Source organism: Chelonus insularis, unplaced genomic scaffold (assembly GCF_013357705.1).
Source record: "Chelonus insularis isolate UGA/USDA-ARS -01 unplaced genomic scaffold, ASM1335770v1 contig_42_pilon, whole genome shotgun sequence".
Classification (NCBI taxonomy): domain Eukaryota; kingdom Metazoa; phylum Arthropoda; class Insecta; order Hymenoptera; family Braconidae; genus Chelonus; species Chelonus insularis.
The window spans coordinates 912,350-933,036 of NW_023276578.1; the positions used below are offsets into that span (position 1 = coordinate 912,350).

The window sequence follows — 20,687 nt, forward strand, 5'->3', positions numbered from 1 at the left end:
TTATATATTATGTATCCAGAATCTTTGTAACTTATTCTCACGTTTTTATAATTTAGATAAAATTGCAATAACGTTTAAAAATACCGTTACTTTATAATCATTAATGAATTAGAGCTGAATAATTTATAGTAACTGTTCTTATAGCTTTTTAATAAAAATTGTAGTCAAAGCTATTTTAATCAAACAATTAATGTGTCGGTTTAATTTTTTATATTGAAAATTGCGCGATAAGTGTTTGAACTGCAGTTGATAAAACAGTGTGGTTTGAATTCAGGTGATAGATGGCGTCATGAGGAATGTCTCTGGCCAATGAGAAGTTGAGTATCAGCAACATGCCGCGCGTACAGTTCATCGCCATTTCTTTTTCTCGTTCACAAAAGGTATATGTAGCACGCTTTTCACATTGTGTTAAAAATCGTTTTATAACAATGACATCGCTAATTATTTTAGTCGGTGCAAAATCGAATTACAATCTAGAATGTGTGAATAATAACGTGGTTTGTTTATTTCAGCAGCCTGATCCTCCAAAATCATGTCTGACAACGAAGTGTAAGTCTTATTTATAAATTTATGGATTTAATTTATTCGCCTAATTTTTCAATAAATTAAAAAATTTTAATGTAAATAATCGTTGAATATTTATATATATTTGACAGAATCTTTCTTGTTTATATTCTCGTTCTAAAAATCGTAAGAAATTATCTGTTATAACCTATGTTATTAAATTGTTTATTTTAACCTACCAACAATTTATTTACCTAAAATTATTTATATATATTGTTTGATTATAGTGACGATACCTCTGCGGAATTCCCTGCGGGAAATTTTATGGACGTGAATCAAGCTTTACAAGAGGTCTTGAAAAATGCATTAATCCATGATGGTGTTGTACATGGCCTCCATGAAGCTGCCAAAGCTCTTGACAAGTATAATTTTATTGTACCATTGAATATTAAATGATATCGTGATTTACTTTGATCAAGTGAGTATTAACAATTATATTACTTGTAATTTTCAGGAGACAGGCTATGCTCTGCATACTTGCAGAAAATTGTGACGAACCAATGTACAAGAAACTTGTCCAAGCTCTTTGCAATGAACACCAAATTCCATTGATTAAAGTAGACAACAACAAAAAATTAGGAGAATGGGCAGGTTTATGTAAAATAGACAGCGCTGGTAAAGCAAGGAAAGTAGTTGGCTGCTCTTGCGTCGTAATAAAGGTATTCAAAAAAAATTCAATTGGAATTTTAATTATACTTATTTTATTCAATTTATATGATGAGAATCTAGGCTCCCTCTACTGAAATGAACCCAATAAAACCATGCTGAGAAAGCCTTGTCTGACATAGTTTTTGTATTTAAATCTAAAATTTCTAAATAATGTAGCATTTTGTCTAAAAAAAATGAATTTATTCCAGGATTTCGGCGATGAGACTCCTGCTAAAGATATCTTGATGGAATATTTAAAGCAAAATTCTGTACACTAAGATAATTTTAATAAAACAACAAAATTTTATTTAATTGTATAATTATTTTTGTAGAAGTGAAATTTCATTTCTCAGCATCTCCCATTTTCTTTACTAATTGTTCGCAAATTTTTTTATGAGTATTCCAATCTTTAACTTGACATGCTCTGTAACATACCAATTATTTTCAATTCAAACCATAATGCATGTTTAATTGAATATCTTACGTACCTCCCACAATACCAAACACTTTTACATTTTGAACATCGTTTAGAAGCAACTTCTTTGCACAAAGCACATTTATCTTTCTCTTCAAAAATGATTTTATCTACATCATAAGCATCACTTAGAACTTGTGCTGTTTCTTTTACGTAATTCATATCCTTACTATGAAAGAGCTGAAGTTGTGTATCAGCTAATTTTTTCCACTGTTTTTTATACTTTTCTAAGATAGTTGCTTGAATCTATACAAAATTAATATCATGTACGATTAATTGTTATACCTCATATATTTTTTCTTATTCACTATACCTGTGGAATAAGTTCAACACAAATCGTAGGTTTAGTTTCTGAAGGCTGTGAAGAAATATTTAAATAGCTTAACCATCGTCGTAGATCAATTAAAGGAGAAATTTGATCAAGAACTTTTTCATGTAAATATTTTTGCAATTTTGTCAATTCCGATATTCTAAACTGAGTAATTTGATAATAAGGAGCACATTTAGGGTTCAAAAGTAATCCTCTCAAACAAATCCAAATCTGTCCTTCTATTTTACTTATCTTGTCTTCTTCTCCTTTTGTTACTCTATCCCATTTTGATGTATATATCATTCTCTCTCCATTAATAACTTTAATCCAAGGCTTCTTTTCAATTAACTGAGTAAATAAATATGGTACATCATGGGTTGATAGCAATCGCTTCAAAAAAGCTAATGGTAAATTATCAGAACGAGTTGCAAGATACCCTATGATTGCAATACATTTAATACTAATATCAAATTCAATTTCATCTTTTTTAATTAATATCTCTGTAGTCCATGAATTATCAGGCCTTTGTACATTTGTTTTTGTTTTAGGAAAAATAATAGATGTTAGATAGCTAACAGCATAATCAATGAGGTCTAGAGTAGAATCATCCATAGACTCAATGCTATCAGAATGAAATAAAATATTTTCCATAAGAGACACTGCAATGTTTTCATGATACAAGATACTATAAATCATAAAAGTATTGGATAACTCTTTGTTTGATTCGATTAAATATGGGAATATTTTCTGTTTCCAAATTGATATTTGTATTGCTTCATGAATTAAAATAGGAATCTGGTGAGAAGCAAGTAATAATACTTTTTTCTTTTCAATTTGACCATTGAATTTATAAGAAATTATCATACTTACTTTTTGAAAAGTAACAAACCATTCTTTAACAGCTTCATCATGCATGTGACTGATATCTAGGATACTTTGTTGATTCAAATGCATGAGTTTTTTATGGTATTCAAACCATGATGTTTTACCAATATCTTCTAGATCAGATATTTCTAAATTTTCGATATAACTTTCGATCTCCCAAGGTTGCAATATGTATTCATATTCTTCTGACATTTTTCTGCAAATAGAAATTTTATTTCTACAATATAGAAGTGTTCCTATAAACTGTTTCCTTGGATAATTCTGTTTCCTTGGATACTTTGAAGATATTTATTGAATAATCAAGAACCCATTAATAAAAAGTCATACAAACTACGTAAAAAATATTAATGATTAATTTTGTAAATTAGTGCTAGTAAAAAATCTATTCTTTTTAAACAGTTTAATTGCTTGATTAAAAATGTAATTTCAATTTTGGGCTGACGTTCATTTTTTTTTAAATATGAGCGCCTCAGAGCTTTACTACTTGCGCGACATCTGCAGACGTAAAGGTTCATAATTAATTTTGGGTAATTAAGATACGCGTCTTGTTGCAACACAATCCGCCAAATAACTAATCAATTGAAAATCTATTCTTTTTATTAATAAACCATTCAAAACACAATTAAAAAATTGTTTACTTAATATTATCAGCAGTTGTCTGTCATTGATTATAGTGTGAATATTTAATAATCATCAAATGGAAGACGAACACATGTAATTGAAATAAAATCGAAGTTTTACCAGAAATAAAATATTGTGTATTTTTAATATTTTATAAATTTGAAGAAACAAAATCATAAAAAAAAAACGAGTAAAGAAAATATGTGAAATAGTGTTTAATCATGAATAAAGTAATAATGGATACTGCAAGTCAAAATAGTGAACTTAATCCGCAATATTTACTAAATCAATTAAATATTGCTCGTAAAGAAATAAATAATTTGAGGTATTATTATGCAATTTATATTCTTCAATATTATTCATTAAAAATGTATCTTTCAACGTGAATTATTTTCAGACAACAAATTAAAAGTCTACGGTACATTTTTGAGAAAGATGTGAATGGAATAAAACGTCTTATTGAATTGCATTCAGATGGAATCCAAGCATTTTCTAATTCTGTCATTCAGAATCAGCAACCTTCTGCTATAGAATCAGCATCAACTTCTCAATCCAATACTTCAATTAGTTTGGAGCCAATAGGAATTATTAATACTGGCTTTCCTAATAAACGTGGAACTCCACGGCAGCCAGGAGTTTGCAAAGAATCACGTGGGAAAATAACTCTATTCAATTCTGTTTTCACAAATCCAGATCATGCACTTAATGGTTTACATGAATTTTCACACATGTGGTACAGTTTATTTACCTTTTTTAGATGTTATATATTACTGATTATAAAAACATACTAATGCATTCACTGTTTTTAGGATTCTTTTTCATTTTCATAGAAATGATTCAACTCATGTACGAGCAAAGGTTGCTCCTCCAAGATTAAACGGAGCAAGAACTGGAGTATTTTCTACTCGATCTCCGCATCGTCCATGTCCAATTGGACTTAGTTTAGTGAAAATAATAAAAATTAAAGGAAATACAATATTATTTGAAGGTGTTGATACTGTGGATGGTACTCCAGTGTTAGATATAAAGCCATATATCCCTCAATATGACAATCCACTACATGTGGAACAATTAATTAGACGAGAAAATTCAGATTTTAATAATTATAGACTCAGTCCAAATAATATAGAATTTAATAGAGATTTAGAAGATGAAGAATCTCAAGAATTTGATGTTTCAAGAGATGAAGAATTAGCAATGAGACTACAAGCTGAAGAATTTCAACAAGGACCAAATGTCTATGAAGTTAATTCACCATTACGATACTCACAATCTTCAGAAGCATCTCTGTCTGCTAACAATCTTCCTGAAAATGCTGATGTTTTTGTAAATAATGAAGATACAAATCAAGACGCAGCAGCAGTTAATCAAGGAAATTCCCAAGACACAGATGTTTTATCAATAAATGAAGCTAGTAATTTAGTTCAAAATATAAACTTAGAATCTCAAGATTCTAGAAACTCAAGACTTCTGGATGGTGCAGATGGACCAAGGACAATATGTGTCACAGACATGGATTTAATTAATCGACGAGCATTGATTTCACGATTAGACAATTCACCAGTAAGAATGGGTGTTAGAGAAGCTCCTGATGGAGAAGAAGGTTTAGAATCACAATCTTTAAGACCATCTCTAACTATTGGAAACATTCAAAATATTTCTGCTAATGTTAATAATACCCTTCAGAATTATTCGAGCTCATCCAACGTTGACGTAACTGAAAATAGTCAATTCCAGGTACGTGTTCCAGATTGGATTACGCAACCACAAACTAGATCATTGTCTGTTATTTTCAATGAACGAGCTATTAGACAGCTTACTGAAATTGTTAATGATAAAGCTGATGAAGAAAAGCATGCTATTATCAACGTTTTACGAGAGGACCCAAGATCGGTATACCTGAGACAACGATGGGCAAACCAATTTTATACTTTTTTAATTCATGATTTGCATATTAGTTGTAAGTTCGATGATAACAGAGGAATTGTAACTGTTTTCCAAATACGTCATGCAGGACGTACTTGTGAATGTGGTGAACCTGAATGGCAATGCCTCGGTCATTCACCCATTTCATAATTTTGATATTTTTTTATCAATTTTTATATCAAATTTTATAATATTCTTTGATTATAATAATATGCTTGTCCTAAGAAGTTTAACTCATACATTAATGATTTAATTGATTATTATTTATGAACAAGTATATGTGCAATGATAAGACTAATTATTACAGGAATTAATTATTTATCAGAATCACGAATACATTCTTATTGTAGTATCAGCCCCAGCTGAGAAAACCCACGGTTGTATCGGATGAAACATGACGTCTAGTATCCCAAAATCATTTGATTTTTCATGATTGCTAAGCTTCTTAAGAGGAACAATTAATGGATTTTGTAACAAATCGTTATAAACCATTCCATGAGATACAATAAGACTACAATCATCAGCTCCCGATGCAAAGAGTGGATAACGTTTATGAAAAGCTACTCCTCGAACGCCAGTTCCATGCAACCTTAACGTCTGATATGGTTTTGTACTTAAATCCAGATCGAACCATAAAATTTTCCTGTCATATGTTCCTACCAGAAGATTATCACCACCTAGAAATAATAATATTAATTATTCGAATGCTCTTCCATTTGTTATTTAATTATTTAAATAATTATTTTTTCATTACCTGGATGAATTGCCATACTAGAAACCCACTGAGAGTTGGAAAACAATTTTTTTACCATCTCTTGTTTAATTAAATCGTATATACGAACATTTCGTTGAGTCTGAAAAATGAAATGAGAATAAATAGGGTATTGAAATAAAAGTTATAATAATTAATCCATGCTTGGGTTTTGTATGTAGTACTTAAAAAATTTTCTTTAAATTATAATCTGATGATGTATGATTAAAATAGTTATAAACTGTTTCTTCAGTCAAATAAATGTTTTTGTAGACTTTACTAAATTATGAATTTAAATTTATTCATTCTTACCGCAACAAATAAGAAAGGCCTGATTGGATGGAATAAAACACATTGTATAAGTCCTTTAGACCTGGTGAAAGGTAACTGTGATCGTCTTTTGGACAATTGACTTATAATCACCGATCTGTTTTGTCCATCAGGCATCACTGCTGCAAAGTAATCTCCTTTAGGATGCCATGTAACTTGTTTGACAGTCTTAAAATGGTTAATAATAATCCTTATTCCTTTTTGCCAATTTTCTCCTTCCGCCTGTTCCCACTGAACAGCTGAAGCAACTCTCTCAGGCATTACTTTATCGCTTTCAGGAATTATTTCAAGAAGCTTGTCTGTTTTACTCGTTACTAAATGATCTCCAACACCAGGATTTATCAATAAAATTTTTCTATCAGCTGCTACGGCTATCAAAGATACAGATTCACTTGGTGACCAAGCAATGCTTCTAACAATACCTCCACAAGGTATAGATTTAACACATCGGCCTGTTGCAACTTCCCATATTCTTATCGTCATGTCATCACCTCCAGAAGCAATATATTGACCTCTGTTTTGAGCTGTGATTGTTCTCACCATGTCTGTATGTCCTTTGAATACCATAGACATTGTTGTAGGGAATGGCTGTAAGTCCTGTGGACTTGGGAGTTGTGGTACTAATGCTGAAGGTTCAATGTTTAGCTTCATTTTTAAAGCTCTCGGACACAGATAAAGATCCAAACATCGTTGGAACCGCTCTTTAATAAATCGAGGATAAGCGGGAACCTCTCGCAAGGAAGAATATTTTTCAGGAATAAAGTGTAATTTTCTTTTCCAAGGTGTTTCTTTTAATTTATTCCACTCTCGACGTTCTTTCTTGTCAAATAAAAACTCTGGAGGTGGATTATAACTTTCTGCATGGCCAGGTAAATGTCTTTTTGGTGCTGAAATATGTTTATGGATTCTCCTCATTTCTTCTGGTTGATCATCACTTTGCCAGAGCATGTAAAACTGTGGTTCTTTTTGCTTTTGTTCTCGCTCTTTTTCCATTTCTGCTGTTGATTTCATCCAACCCATCTTCAAAGCATGAACTAACTTAGATACCTTTCTAGCTTCAACTTTAGATGGTAAGAATGATCTTTTATGCTCTGGGAACTTCCTCAAGGGCATTTTTTCAACTTGAGATGTGAACCAGTCCACCCATGGAGCATATTCATCAAACTGAGCATCAGGAATTTTTTGTTTTTGAATTCGAGTAATTAATTCAATATCTTCTTCACTCAAGATAACATCTTGGCCAGTTTGAGGATCTTTAACACTTCTCCAGAAATCTGGATCTTCCATTCTCTTCAGAAAATTATCTAATTGATCACCTTTTTCAGGTTTTATTATTTTTCTCCCTTCCCAATCATAACCGATGTGAGGATATTCATCATACCATTTCATTGGAATATTACCTACGGTATTCCTTATGTCCTCTTCGTCAGAACTGTCATACTCATACTCATTATTGATAATCGTTTTAATTATCCTTTCTTTTTGTTCTGACTTCTCTCCACTGTCATTTTCAGCTGGTAATTTCTCTAAATTTTTTTCGTTTTTTCTTATACTATTTTTTGAAGTTAAGAAAGGTTTTTTAACCATTTTTTTTTGTTCTTTAATTTCTTCTTCCTCTTCATCTTCATCATCAAATTCTTCTTCTGCTTCACTTTCTGTTAAATTATCATTCGAATCCTCTTCTTCATCATCTTCATCTTCATCTGCCTCATCCTCATCATCATCTTCGGTATCATCACTTTCATCATCAGAGCCAAATACTACTTGATCGTCTTCCTCACCAGAATCAATAGATGGTTCTTCTGCATTTGATTCTGCATCAGAACTATCAGCGGAATCATTTAATTCAGCACTTAGTAAATCTTCAGCTCCTGAATCCTAATAAAAAAACAATTAATTAAATAACTTGAATAGAGTTAAATGACAGCAATCAAAACGTAAACAATACCTCTTCAGAAGAATTATGTGTATTCTTTGCATCTTCTTGCTCCTCAATTTTTTGTTTTAAAGGTTTTAATTTTCTTTTTGACGTATTTTTTATAGGCGGTGCCATTATAATTTATCTTTTTAATAAAATATTCAAAAAACTGTTTATTTATTTTGATGCTATTTAATGTAACGATAACGAACACGTGTACTCCTTTAAGGTTATGTTTTTGGAGTCAAAGCAAGCCTGCTAATTATCAATAAAAGTTAGGTCGACCACGTGATCAAAATGATCGTCTACTTGGAGAAATGAACACCAGGTGGTGAGTTGTGGAAAATGAATACGAGGAAAAATGGTTAAATAAATTTATTTTTGACTAAAAATGTCAAAAACAATTGATTAAATAATTACAATAAAATAGTATTTGATGATATTGTAATAATTAATAAAAAATTTAATCAAAAAATAATCGTAAATAATTATTATAATGATTTAAAAGTGAAATTAATCATGAATCGAGTTTATCAAAATTACTATTCAGTTATCATCATGATAAGAATGGTGCTATTATAAAAATATATTTTACTGAATGTTAATTAATAGTAATAATAATAAAAAGTGTAGAATGTGATTTGATAGATTACATGTTGATAATATGAGTCATACATAACCTATTTGTCGTAGAAATTAATTAAAATTTGGTTAAGTATCATGGCTCAGTGTAAATTAACTCCGAGGGAGTTTATAGGAAATGTTTTCTCCCCACAAATTGGTGCTGTTTGTTCACCTGCTGCTGAAGCAGCATGTCAGAAAAATAATTTGTCTTTCATTGAATTACTCCAGCCTTTTTGCCACCTTAGTGCCGAAGGTATATGTTCTGATTTTTCTCCTTTTTCAATAGTATACAATTTTTTACAATCATGATTCATACCAGAGACAAAGACACAATTAGAAAAAAAAATGAAGTAGACTTTAATCAATTTTTTTTATTATTCTAATAAATCATAGCTATATATGTACTCAATATAATCACAAAAATTGGCTATCTTTTCAAAGTTCAATGATATAAAGTTGAATGTTTATTTTCAGGACATATTAAAGATCCTCAAGGTGCGACAATTTCTGTACGAAATCTTCGACTCTCTATTAAAGATATTTATGGTCAGCCACCTGAGCCTACGGTCGCAAGAAAAATGCTCAATGATTCTGTTAGCTCTGAACAATGTGAAAGAACAACTTCTATAAAAATAGGTACAACTGATTTAGATATTCCAGCAGCAATTCCTTGGTTTGAAGCTTGGAGAGATATGTTTCTCACTGTTCAATTTCCATCTGACCATGAATTTACCAAGCATTTTTTGGCTTGTTTAATTGTTGTGTCTACAGCAGATGACAACCCATTAGAGAAGATACAACAAATGGCTGCTCAATTGCATCAAAGTATGCCTGGCAAATTGCCAAAATGGTTCAATAACAATGCATTAAGATATTATATTTTAATTTGCGATACTACTCAAGATGATAAAGCAAGGTAAAGTTGAATAAATGCATTCAATGATATATTTATTATATTAGAATCATTTGACATTAGTTAATTTTTTATTTATTTTGATAATATTTTTTTTTAGGGCTGAATCAGTATTTACAGAGATGAAAAATCTTTACGATGTTAATAATTGTTTTTTACTCCAAATGAACTCACGACCCCCAGGTCAAGCAGAAGAGAATATTCATCTCCCCGACCCTTGGAGCCAATTTCTAGTAAAATACACCGACTTGTCAAGTAGCGATCATAGTAGTAGCCCGAGAACTCCAGCAGACACTGGTGGGTTAAGTGCAATGCCAAATGAAGTAAACAGTGGAACTGATAAATCAAGTCAAGCAGGGACTCCAATAGCTCCTCAGAATCCTCCGGTATTATTATCGCCGGATGTGACTGATAAAATAAGTTTGTCGTCGGAGATATCAGAAATTGCAGTTATACCAGTAGAAATAGGTCAAGATGTTACTACTCAATCTGTAATGATTCACCCATTGAGTCCTGAAAATGAAAAGCGATTTACTTCGTCCTATATAGAGAACATAAAGCCACAAGTTCAATCATCAGGATCTCCAATAAATGCAAATGTGTGGGCGGATTCACCCAGTCGTCCTATGGCACAGCATGGTGCACGATTATCAACGCAAGATCTAGATAAAATAAAAACGATGATCACTGATTTCTGTTTAAAAAGTTTGTTGCCTTATGTTGAGAAGCAGATAAGTCTCCTAAATGATGTAATTACCAACAAAAAAGGGGTAAGTCGTTCATTATTTAGTGCAACAAAACGGTGGTTCGGTACAAACAAACCAGGGGCTCCAGGATCAACGACAACTAATGCAGTAATTTATACTGCTGAGTCACCTGAACTCCAACTACGTCGATTAGGTGATCTCTGTTTTATGTTTAATCATTATGCTCTAGCATACCAAGCTTATCACAGCGCAAAAAGAGATTTTGCTGCTGATCAAGCGTGGCTTTATTATGCAGGAGCTTTAGAAATGGCTGCTCTGAGTGCATTTATGCAAGGAGAAATGACCAGAAAGACTATTGAATACATGGATGATGCAATTTTAACATATTTAAATAGTTGCAAAATGCCTCAGTTTGCCACAAGAGCAACTTTACTTAGCTCTGAATGTTTAAAAGGTCGAAATTTATTCGGAGATGCTGCTAAGCAGCTAATTCGTATGACTAGTGAAGATTCTGATTTACGATCTGCTCTTTTACTCGAACAAGCGTCATATTGTTTCATTTCATCCAAAATGATACATAAATATGCGTTTCATGCAGTTTTAGCTGGACATAGATTCTCCAAAGCAGGACAGAGAAAGCATTCTTTACGGTGTTATCAACAAGCCTATCAAGTTTATCGGGATAGAGGATGGTCTTTAGCTGAGGATCACATTCATTTTACTATTGGAAGACAAGCAGCATCCTTGAAGAAAATGGATGAAGCAGTGAAAGCTTTTGAGAAATTACTTAGTCCGTCGAGTAAACAACCAGCGACTCAACAAACAGCATTTCTCCGTGAATTTTTACACATTCATAATTTATTACTACAAGAAGCTCCATCACACTTTCACGGTCTTCCAGTTCTACCTCTACCTTTAATAGATGGTAATGAAATAAAAGTATACTTAGGACCACTAATGCCAATGGAAGATAATAACGTAGTTGATGTTTTCAATCGCCAAGATGAAGATGACACACGATGGATAAAACTTGAGGAAATACTTGTTACAGAAGCTCAGGGTACTGTTCCTATGATTTTTAAACCAACAATTCCACTATATTCAAATAAAACTAATAATACTTCCAAACCTAATGCTGTGGTTGATGAACCAATTCATTTATCTATTGAATTACATAATCCCCTTCGTATTCCAACTCCTTTATCGAAAATTAAACTAATATGGGCTTTCACCAAAGATGGGCAAACTGTTAGTAATGAAACATTTACAGAAAATTCATTATTGGAATCTAGTTCAGTTGAAACTGCCATTGTGGATTCAATTGTAATTCCAGCAATGTCTAAACAGCGCCTGGTATTATCATGTACACCTACACAAACAGGAGATTTAAAAATTCTTGGAATATCTTATAATTTATCAAATCCCACAGTTGGATCTGATCTTCCAGTTATTAATCCATCAATGAATATTCGTGGTAAACGACTGTTCGAGATCCGTGGACCGAAGCTCAAAAATGTTAAAGAGAAGCCAGGTGCAATGATGTACAGTGCTGATTATAGATTGGAAATGAATGTTGTTGACAAAGCACCTTTTATGCAGGTTTCATTTAGCGAAATAACACCACAGATGTTATGTGGAGAAATGAAAAGACTCGAAGTGACATTAAAGAACATAGGAAATGCTCCTTTGATGAATATATTAATTGGATCTACTGATGCAAGATTATTTTGTTTAGAAAATCAGACATGTGGATTGAATAAGGAAGAAAAAGAGAAACTTAATAGTCCAGTAAGTAGGATATGTCTACCGATATCTTCTAAAGGATGTTTAGATATTGGAGAAACATTTAAAATGCCTCTCTGGATACGAGCACCCCATGAAAAAGGAAACCACCGTCTAGACTTGATGTTTTATTATGAAAATCCTGAGCCCAAAAGTATTCCTAAATATCGGGTTTCAAGACATTCTTGGAAATTAGAAGTTATTTATTCATTGCAAATAAAAGCTATTGCAAGGCCTAGTGCGGTTACTAAAGATAAATCTTCAACAATGAATCTCATAGTTCAATTAAAAAATCAAACTATGAATTCTGATGTTTCTGAAATATCTCTAACTAAAATGTTACTAAAAAGTAATAACTGGAAATTGGATTCAAGTGACCAATTATTTAACTATAAAATAAAATCTCAGGAATCCTGTCATTTATTGCTCAAAATAGTAAGAAGAATGAATGAAATTGGTCTAAATTCTTACTCTGATGTTTTACTTGATAATAATGAAAATCAATCCATTGATTTGCCTTATATTGAATTTATTGAAAGGCGGAATATTAACCCCCAATGTTTAAATGAGAATTTTGTAGCTAATTCAACGATTCCTGCAAAAGAATCGTCTCTAGTCGATACTGTGAAAATTGGTGCAACAATAATCTTACGATGGCGAGCTAAAATTCTTGAGAATAATAGTTCTAATACTCGTGATGTTATAGGACAGCATTACCTAGATCTTGACCTAGTTAATAAGATGTATAAACATCCTACAGAGCCACAAGTTGAACAAACGGAGTATTCAAGCCGGTTAAAAATATTTGGACCAGATCGTAACATCCCTGACTCTACAAATACGAAGAAAAAAGACATTATTAATGAATCTGAGCTTCAAAAAAATGTGATAACCTATTCTTTGAGTCATGTTAGGAAATTAATACATAATTTTGATCAACAATTACTCTGTATCATTCCTGTAATGTTACATCTTCAGAATAATACCCAATCAAAGGTTTCAGTCAGAGTTAATACGATTGGTACCAGTAGGTAAGTTTAGAAAAAGTATCTAAAATGTCAAGTCATTGCGAAAATCTTTGCCAAAATAGTGTTATAAATGAATTTAAAATTAGAAATCTACCAAAATTAATTAAATTTATGATAAATAAGTGTTGTTATATAAAAAAGAAACTGTAAAGGCTTTTGTAGTAGACTATTCAGTTGGATGATAGAAGACTAGGCATTTTAATAATAGTATTATACTGTATCATTAACAAGTTGATTTCTTTTTCAGTCAATCATTTTTGCCAAATGTGAAATCGCAACTCTACTCGCCCCAGGCATCTACATTTTTTCGCTACACCTGTCATACGACTATTTGCTGTCAAATAGAACCGTATGGAAGATACACAGTTAATCTTCATGCCGTTACTTCTTCGCCGGGTACTTATGATTTAGCATCAAGATTAGATCTTTTTGCGAAACTCGAAGAATTTGCTAATTTCGTACCGCAAAAGTGGCGAACAGAAAGCGTATGTACCGTTAGTGAAGGAGATGTGTAAATTAAAAAATGTTTTTTAGATAAATACGAATGCAAAATCATTCCTTAGAAAAAAAAACATTCATTGTAAATAATTTATTCTACGAATAAAAACCATTTGAATATTTTATAGGAGAGTTTCGAGAGAAGATAAAACAAGAAATTTACTATTTAAATTAGTATTTTTAATTCACAAATGATTTAATACTCTTATGTGCATTTTAAAACATTTTACTTATTATCAATTAAATATATTTTAAGTTATAAAAATCTGAAGATAATTAACTATGCTTATTTATAAATTCAAATGAATGAATGGCAATAATAGAAACACACACTGCGAGTAGAAAAATTTAATTCCATCCACTTTTTGGTTAATAAACCTATAAAAAACATAACGGAAACATATCGCAAAAAACAGTTATTGCCAAAAATAATGCACTAATTATTTTATCACAATATTTAAAAAATACCTCTGTATAGAAAAATTAATAATAATTTAATGTATAATTAAAATTATGCAAAAGTTTATACATATTATATATTTAATTATTAATATTCATCAACCGAATATGTTGTATAAATTGTGAAATACTTTCATTGTATATATTTTTGAATTAAAAGAATAAATAACAAAATAGAATTTAATTTTCATGACATTGAACATCTGTTGCAATAAAAGTTGAAAAATATTTAATATTCTACTTCTTATCTGAGTCTTTTGTTAAATGATAAGTAAACAATTGTTACTATTTTTTTAGTTATTTATCAATACTATTCATTATGTTGTAATAAACAATTTAACAAACAATCATTCAATTATGTAAAGTAGTACATGACAATACCGACTGATTTGGAGTATGTAGTGGAGGCTTGATTATGACAAGTAATCAAGCCTTGATGTCTTGAACTGTCATATCAATTTTATATTTAGTTATGGAATATATTATAAAATTTTTTATGACGTGTAAACAAATTAGAATAATTAAAATTATAGCATAAATAATTTTTCTAATAATGTCAATGTGTAAAATAAAGCATCAACATTTTACATAATCTTAACCTATCATTTATGATAGCTTCTGTATGCATAAAGTTGTTAAAAGTAATTTATAATTATAAACAATGGGGGGGAATCACATTGGAAGTATTATCATATGGTAATCAACTTAATAAATAATATATTTTGTATATTTTTGTCTTTATAATCTTATTTTTCATTAACAACATTTGTATTTGCAGTGTTCTAGTGTTGTTCACTTTTGGAGTAATCTATGTGACGACGAAAATAGTGAAGTCTTTTGTAGATAATCAAGGAGATATATTAAATTCTCCGGTATCATATAGTTGGACCATGAGGTTAAGTCTTAATTTATTAGGTTATTCCACTATTTTACTACCTGGATACATAGTTTATAAATATGTAAGATACAGCAAGTACCTGCAACGAGCTGGTGAGTATATTTATTTTTAGATCCATTTAATGTTTCTATAAAACCGGTAATTGAATAAATAATATCTTTCATTATTTTAGGAACCGGAATCATCCCAAAAATAGTCCAAAAATGTTTTGTAGGAAGTGGAGAATCGGGAATACTTGATTCTTCTACTTATGTTCTCCAACCAACTAACAGTCATATACAACGTACATTTTCTCATGATGCCATTCTACTTGCTTATTGTTTTATTGGGTTACAAGTTAGCTATTTAACATGGGGATATTTGCAAGAAAAAATTATGACACAGGTAAAAACAATAGATATTTTTTTCTTTTAGAAAATAAATCAGACAAATAAGTGATATAAATATTTACTGATAATGTTTTTAAAAGGAATATGAAAATGACGCTGGTGAGAAAGAACATTTCAAAGACTCACAATTCTTAGTATTTGTAAATAGAATTCTTGCATTCACCATATCAGGACTGTACTTACTTGTAACAAAGCAACCTCAACATACTACTCCAATGTACAAATATGCATTCTGCTCTTTATCAAATATTATGAGCAGCTGGTGTCAATATGAGGCTCTTAAATATGTTAGTTTTCCTACTCAGGTACGTTGATTATTGTTCAATAAATATTTCATCATCTAAAAATAACAAAAACAAAACTATAACTAATAATAAGGAAATTATTTAAATGTTCACTATCAATTGATATTTTATTGACCAGGTTTTAGCCAAGGCCTCGAGAATAATTCCTGTAATGATAATGGGTAAAATTGTGTCACGGAATTCGTATGAGTACTATGAATATATTACAGCCCTATTAATATCAATTGGTATGACATTATTTATGTTAGGCAGTACAGAACGTGAGAATGGTATGCAAATTTTAACATTAAAAGAAAAGTTCTAAATTTCAATTCTTAGACTATATGAACAAAATTAACAATTTTAGACAGTGCTACAACAATTTCTGGAGTATTGATTCTTATCGGATATATGATATCAGACAGTTTTACTAGCAATTGGCAGAATGCTCTCTTCACAGAGTATGGAGTAACTAGTATTCAAATGATGTGTGCAGTTAACATGTTCTCATGTTTATTGACAGCAACATCGTTATCTCAACAATCTGGTTTCACACATTCGCTATACTTTATAATGAAGGTGAATTATTTTGTGATAAATTAACAAAATAACTTCATTTATTATGACTTGATAAATAATTACCTTTGTTCCAATTTCAGTATCCTTCCTTCATAGTAGATTTATTTCTTATTTCTATTTTTTCCGCGAGCGGACAACTATTTATTTTCTACACCATATCTAAGTTTGGTGCTGTTACATTCATTATAATAATGACGATCAGACAGGTAAAATATAAACTACATTTGCTACAATGATAAATCAATTGAATAAATAATAAATAAATCTATTCTAGGGATTGGCCATTCTCTTGTCATGTGTAATATACAAACATAAAATTACCATTTTTGGAGTAATAGGAATATTTGTTGTGTTTGGATCGATATTTTTACGAATTTATTGCAATAATAGACTTCGAGCAATTAGAAGACGACGAGCAGAGAGCGCAGCTATAAAAGATTAGTTAATTAATATTTATATTAATATTATTACAATACAGTAACTATTTTTTTTAACTTCATCTTTTTTTGTAAGAATTCCGCTTTCTATGGTAAGCAACATGAATTTTTTTGTTTCATTAAACTACGTCTAATAATTATTAATATATGCCAAGACAATAATAGTGTCAATAAATTCTTCGAAGGCATCTTTAGATATTTTATTGACTTTAAAGATACGTTTATCGCCATAGTTTATAAAGCAAAACCCCATTGATTCACGTTACAATCAAAATGTACAAAGTTATAACAGTATAATATCCAAAAACTTTTAGTTAAAAATGGCATGATGAAAAATACTGAAAGCTCGTTCAACAATTTGTTGAGCCATTCAATAGACTTATTGATAAATGTTATTTAAATTAAAGAAGTAATCTAAATAAGCATATGTTAAAAAAAAAGAATCGTGCATAATTTGAAAGGGTAATATATATATATAACAAAAGCAGACTTATGTTTATTGGCAATATGACGTCATATTTTTATTTGTATGAGTTGAATAAAAATAATAATTCATGAAACTTTACATGCACGACAATGACATATTTGTACAGAAAATACAATTGTATGATGTTTGTCAAAGTGAGCTATGTTAATGTAGCCATGTGTAATGTAAATGATGTTAATTAAACTAATGAAAAATGAAAGATGTTATTATAATAATAAATATCTTTAGTTGCTCAACAATATAAGTTTCATAAAATTATAGCAAAAGTTACGATACGATTTACTTAAAAAATACTCCTGTATATAATGAAGAGATAGTTTTTCATGACTATTCATTAAGTTAGCAATATCTAACTTAATAAATGTACGATATTTCACATTCATTTAAACGAAAAGATAAAAAGTTTTATTGAGTTGAAGTATTTACAATCAAGGACTTGCTTATACTTTGAAAAGTGTTAAATTCTTCTATCGTATCAGAATTTTTGCAATGATTCAATATCCCGTACATACTCTTACACAATTTAAGTGCAACTTTCACATACAAATCTATAATATCTTATGTGAGTCATTTAATACATTAATTGGACAGTGAATAATAACATAGAATTATTAATTACAGCTATCATTCTTACTATTATAATAGTTCTCTGATTTGCATCTATCGATGTCTGGAATGATTTAATTTGTAAAAAAATTATTTAACAAAGTTGAAAGCTATACTCGTTGATAAATGACTACTATAGAGCTTTTAATGTTTGACAAGGCGATGAATCATCATGATATGATGCATTATTGATCAGGCTGCATGCTTGGGATGAACAAAACAAGGCTTTAATGTCGTAATTTCATTCTTCAAAATGTGGAGGACGATAAATCGCTATAAGGCATAGCACAGAGATGAAGAGTTCAGATGTAAGCAGGACCAATTGTATACTACACAGGATCACCTCTAGCCTAAGGACATAACTTTGCCAGATGAGGAAATAAAGTGTTGCCAGTGCACTAGGTATTGTAAGGACAATTCCAAGTAATATTGGTAGTCCTCTTTCAGTCAAATTTCCCCTTCTACCAAGGTATACTCTTCCACCCTCTGTAACTATCAGAAACATCAGCAAAGAAAATTCTGTGATCGTTGTACCAGAACTTGATGCTGGAAGGCTTGTGGCTTTGTAGAGTCCCATGCCCAATTCGCATACAGCAAACATTCCAAAGTAGAATGAGTTTAAATACATTAAAATTTCGTAAGTAAGCGATGAGTTTGCGACTGATGGCATTTTGTCTTGACTTTAATTGTAAAAATATTTTTATTTTTTATTTAAATCATTCAGTCATTCAAGTCCACAATATATCCATTTCTGATAAAATTTATTGCTTATTCAACTCATCCAAGTTTCTTCATGGGTCAGAAAGTTGTCTACTTTATAATTCAACCCAGTAATTGATAAATTCATTGAATAATAGCTCACTGCACTCATTTTAGATTACTTTATCACACTTATCATTATTTTCTTTTTTATTTATTATCTTACGCTACTCCACGACACTGCAGAGATAATTTTCTATGAACATTGCGCGACAGCTCAACAATTATTTTTGGTATTCAGTAAATATGTATGCTTTTTCCCTTTTTGTTTATTTTTAACCTCCGCAACACAGCAACGCGTTGCCTCCGGACGGCTTCGTCCGTGGATGCATACAACGTAAATAGATATACCTCCAATTTGTCAACATATAAAAATGCAGGGGTGCGTGGGCCATTCTCGTACGCGCACGGTGGCGGGAAACATTACCACTTATTTAAATACATCAATTATACACTCTATAAATTTACTCAAATTCATAAAAATTTTAATAAAATTTCAATCTACTGAAAATTTACTGAAAAATATTCCTTTGTATAAAATAGTTAAATAACTTGTATTCTAATTAATAAACTTCCTATCAATTGAGAAAATACTCTGGAAAAATAAATAAACATTTGCGTCATTTAACAGTAAATACAATCAAGTTAGTGGAAATATTTTTTATTAATTTTTAATTAGTTAGTATGTTTCATGCTTACTTTCTATATCAGATAACTTATTAATCAATAAGATATTATCATTCTAATTATGTGCTTATATCATTTCAAATAATTATTAAAAATGATGATAGAAGAAAAAATAAAAATAATCATTGAGAGAAATTGCGATTTTTGCTTTTATTTTCATTATGTATAGTGATGCAAATGAATAACGTTAATTTAATACAAAAAAAAATCGTTATCACGAATCTCGGTCATCAAGAAAAGAGAAATGAGAAAAAAAGTGAAAATGTTGACGATACTTGAGGTAAATAATAATTAAAATACCATAGAATTATTGTAGAAAAAAAAACAACATTAACAATAATGATATTTCATTCAAACATCATTAAATAAAACGTTTAATTATTTTTAATTACTCCAAAAAAAATATAAAATACTTTTACTACTAATTAATAATTATTATGTATTTTTTTCATCCATAAGTTATCAATAAAATGAATTTTTTTAAACGCAAAATGTTAAAGTTATTCAATAGCTCAATTATTCAATTAATCAATAACGAGACAACCAGTTAATAGCTGTTAAAACAAATAACATAAATGTATGATTAATTTAATTCGCCAATCAACTAATTATTATCATCAGTCTCGATAAAATTAGGTCAGTAGGCATCAACAGGAAATAATTTACTTCCTGAAGAAGAAGAGGAAGAAGAAGCGAAAGAAAAAGAAATTTAATATTCTGAAGTCAACTTCACTACTCGTTTATCTCAGCATATCCAGCATATACTAACTTTCAGTTCACAAAAGGAACATTTTATTTTTTAGTTTAATGAAAGGTGTTTGTGGACCAGGATGTTGTTTTTGAGTGTATTAATTGTGTTGATAGATTTCAAAATACATCATTGGTTTAATACGTTTATAATAGTTTAATGTTGCTGAACTACTTGAAGTGATAACTTTCATACTAAAAGGTATTTATCATATTGAATATTTTTCCAGCAATAATTTAAGTTTATTTTTTATTCTAAAAGTCTAAGTAGAATGGTTACTTTAAAAACGAAAATTAGAGAAAAAGTGAATTGTAAATCAGTAGAAAATAATTCGTTATATCCTGTTGCAGTGAAAGTTCTACATCCTGGTATTA

The 20,687-nt window shown here is 30.2% G+C and overlaps 7 protein-coding genes across 7 annotated transcripts; 4 read left to right on the plus strand and 3 right to left on the minus strand.

The window, feature by feature from the left end:
* The first annotated feature begins 325 nt into the window (after positions 1–325).
* RpS12 (ribosomal protein S12) lies at positions 326–1,524 on the plus strand. The gene is made up of 5 exons (XM_035088065.1): positions 326–380; positions 513–549; positions 792–926; positions 1,019–1,223; positions 1,422–1,524. Exons 2-5 carry the CDS (start codon positions 533–535, stop codon positions 1,488–1,490), a joined length of 426 nt encoding a protein of 141 aa, XP_034943956.1. The 5' UTR covers positions 326–380; positions 513–532; the 3' UTR covers positions 1,491–1,524.
* On the minus strand, positions 1,249–3,269 carry Zmynd10 (zinc finger MYND-type containing 10). The gene is made up of 4 exons (XM_035088064.1): positions 2,868–3,269; positions 2,001–2,792; positions 1,701–1,933; positions 1,249–1,636 (listed from the first exon to the last, which is right to left on the minus strand). Exons 1-4 carry the CDS (start codon positions 3,072–3,074, stop codon positions 1,555–1,557), a joined length of 1,314 nt encoding a protein of 437 aa, XP_034943955.1. The 5' UTR covers positions 3,075–3,269; the 3' UTR covers positions 1,249–1,554.
* A 163-nt stretch (positions 3,270–3,432) lies between these two features.
* LOC118069688 (tRNA (adenine(37)-N6)-methyltransferase) lies at positions 3,433–5,659 on the plus strand. Its single transcript, XM_035087967.1, has 3 exons — positions 3,433–3,828; positions 3,901–4,236; positions 4,313–5,659. The coding sequence occupies exons 1-3, from the start codon at positions 3,725–3,727 to the stop codon at positions 5,577–5,579; spliced, it is 1,707 nt and encodes a 568-aa protein (XP_034943858.1). The 5' UTR covers positions 3,433–3,724; the 3' UTR covers positions 5,580–5,659.
* LOC118069687 (ribosome biogenesis protein BOP1 homolog) lies at positions 5,658–8,774 on the minus strand. Its single transcript, XM_035087966.1, has 4 exons — positions 8,459–8,774; positions 6,493–8,388; positions 6,184–6,283; positions 5,658–6,106 (listed from the first exon to the last, which is right to left on the minus strand). The coding sequence occupies exons 1-4, from the start codon at positions 8,561–8,563 to the stop codon at positions 5,757–5,759; spliced, it is 2,451 nt and encodes an 816-aa protein (XP_034943857.1). The 5' UTR covers positions 8,564–8,774; the 3' UTR covers positions 5,658–5,756.
* Positions 8,775–8,911: 137 nt separating this feature from the next.
* Positions 8,912–14,536, plus strand: l(3)76BDm (trafficking protein particle complex subunit 8 homolog l(3)76BDm). Its single transcript, XM_035087965.1, has 4 exons — positions 8,912–9,305; positions 9,527–9,968; positions 10,066–13,485; positions 13,730–14,536. Exons 1-4 carry the CDS (start codon positions 9,149–9,151, stop codon positions 13,995–13,997), a joined length of 4,287 nt encoding a protein of 1,428 aa, XP_034943856.1. The 5' UTR covers positions 8,912–9,148; the 3' UTR covers positions 13,998–14,536.
* Positions 14,537–14,846: 310 nt separating this feature from the next.
* Positions 14,847–17,101, plus strand: sll (slalom). Its single transcript, XM_035088068.1, has 8 exons — positions 14,847–15,135; positions 15,218–15,429; positions 15,510–15,721; positions 15,807–16,031; positions 16,150–16,300; positions 16,378–16,589; positions 16,670–16,795; positions 16,864–17,101. Exons 1-8 carry the CDS (start codon positions 15,101–15,103, stop codon positions 17,029–17,031), a joined length of 1,341 nt encoding a protein of 446 aa, XP_034943959.1. The 5' UTR covers positions 14,847–15,100; the 3' UTR covers positions 17,032–17,101.
* An 11-nt stretch (positions 17,102–17,112) lies between these two features.
* On the minus strand, positions 17,113–19,222 carry LOC118069754 (transmembrane protein 216-like). Its single transcript, XM_035088069.1, has one exon. It carries the CDS (start codon positions 18,787–18,789, stop codon positions 18,361–18,363), a length of 429 nt encoding a protein of 142 aa, XP_034943960.1. The 5' UTR covers positions 18,790–19,222; the 3' UTR covers positions 17,113–18,360.
* Positions 19,223–20,687: the final 1,465 nt, after the last annotated feature.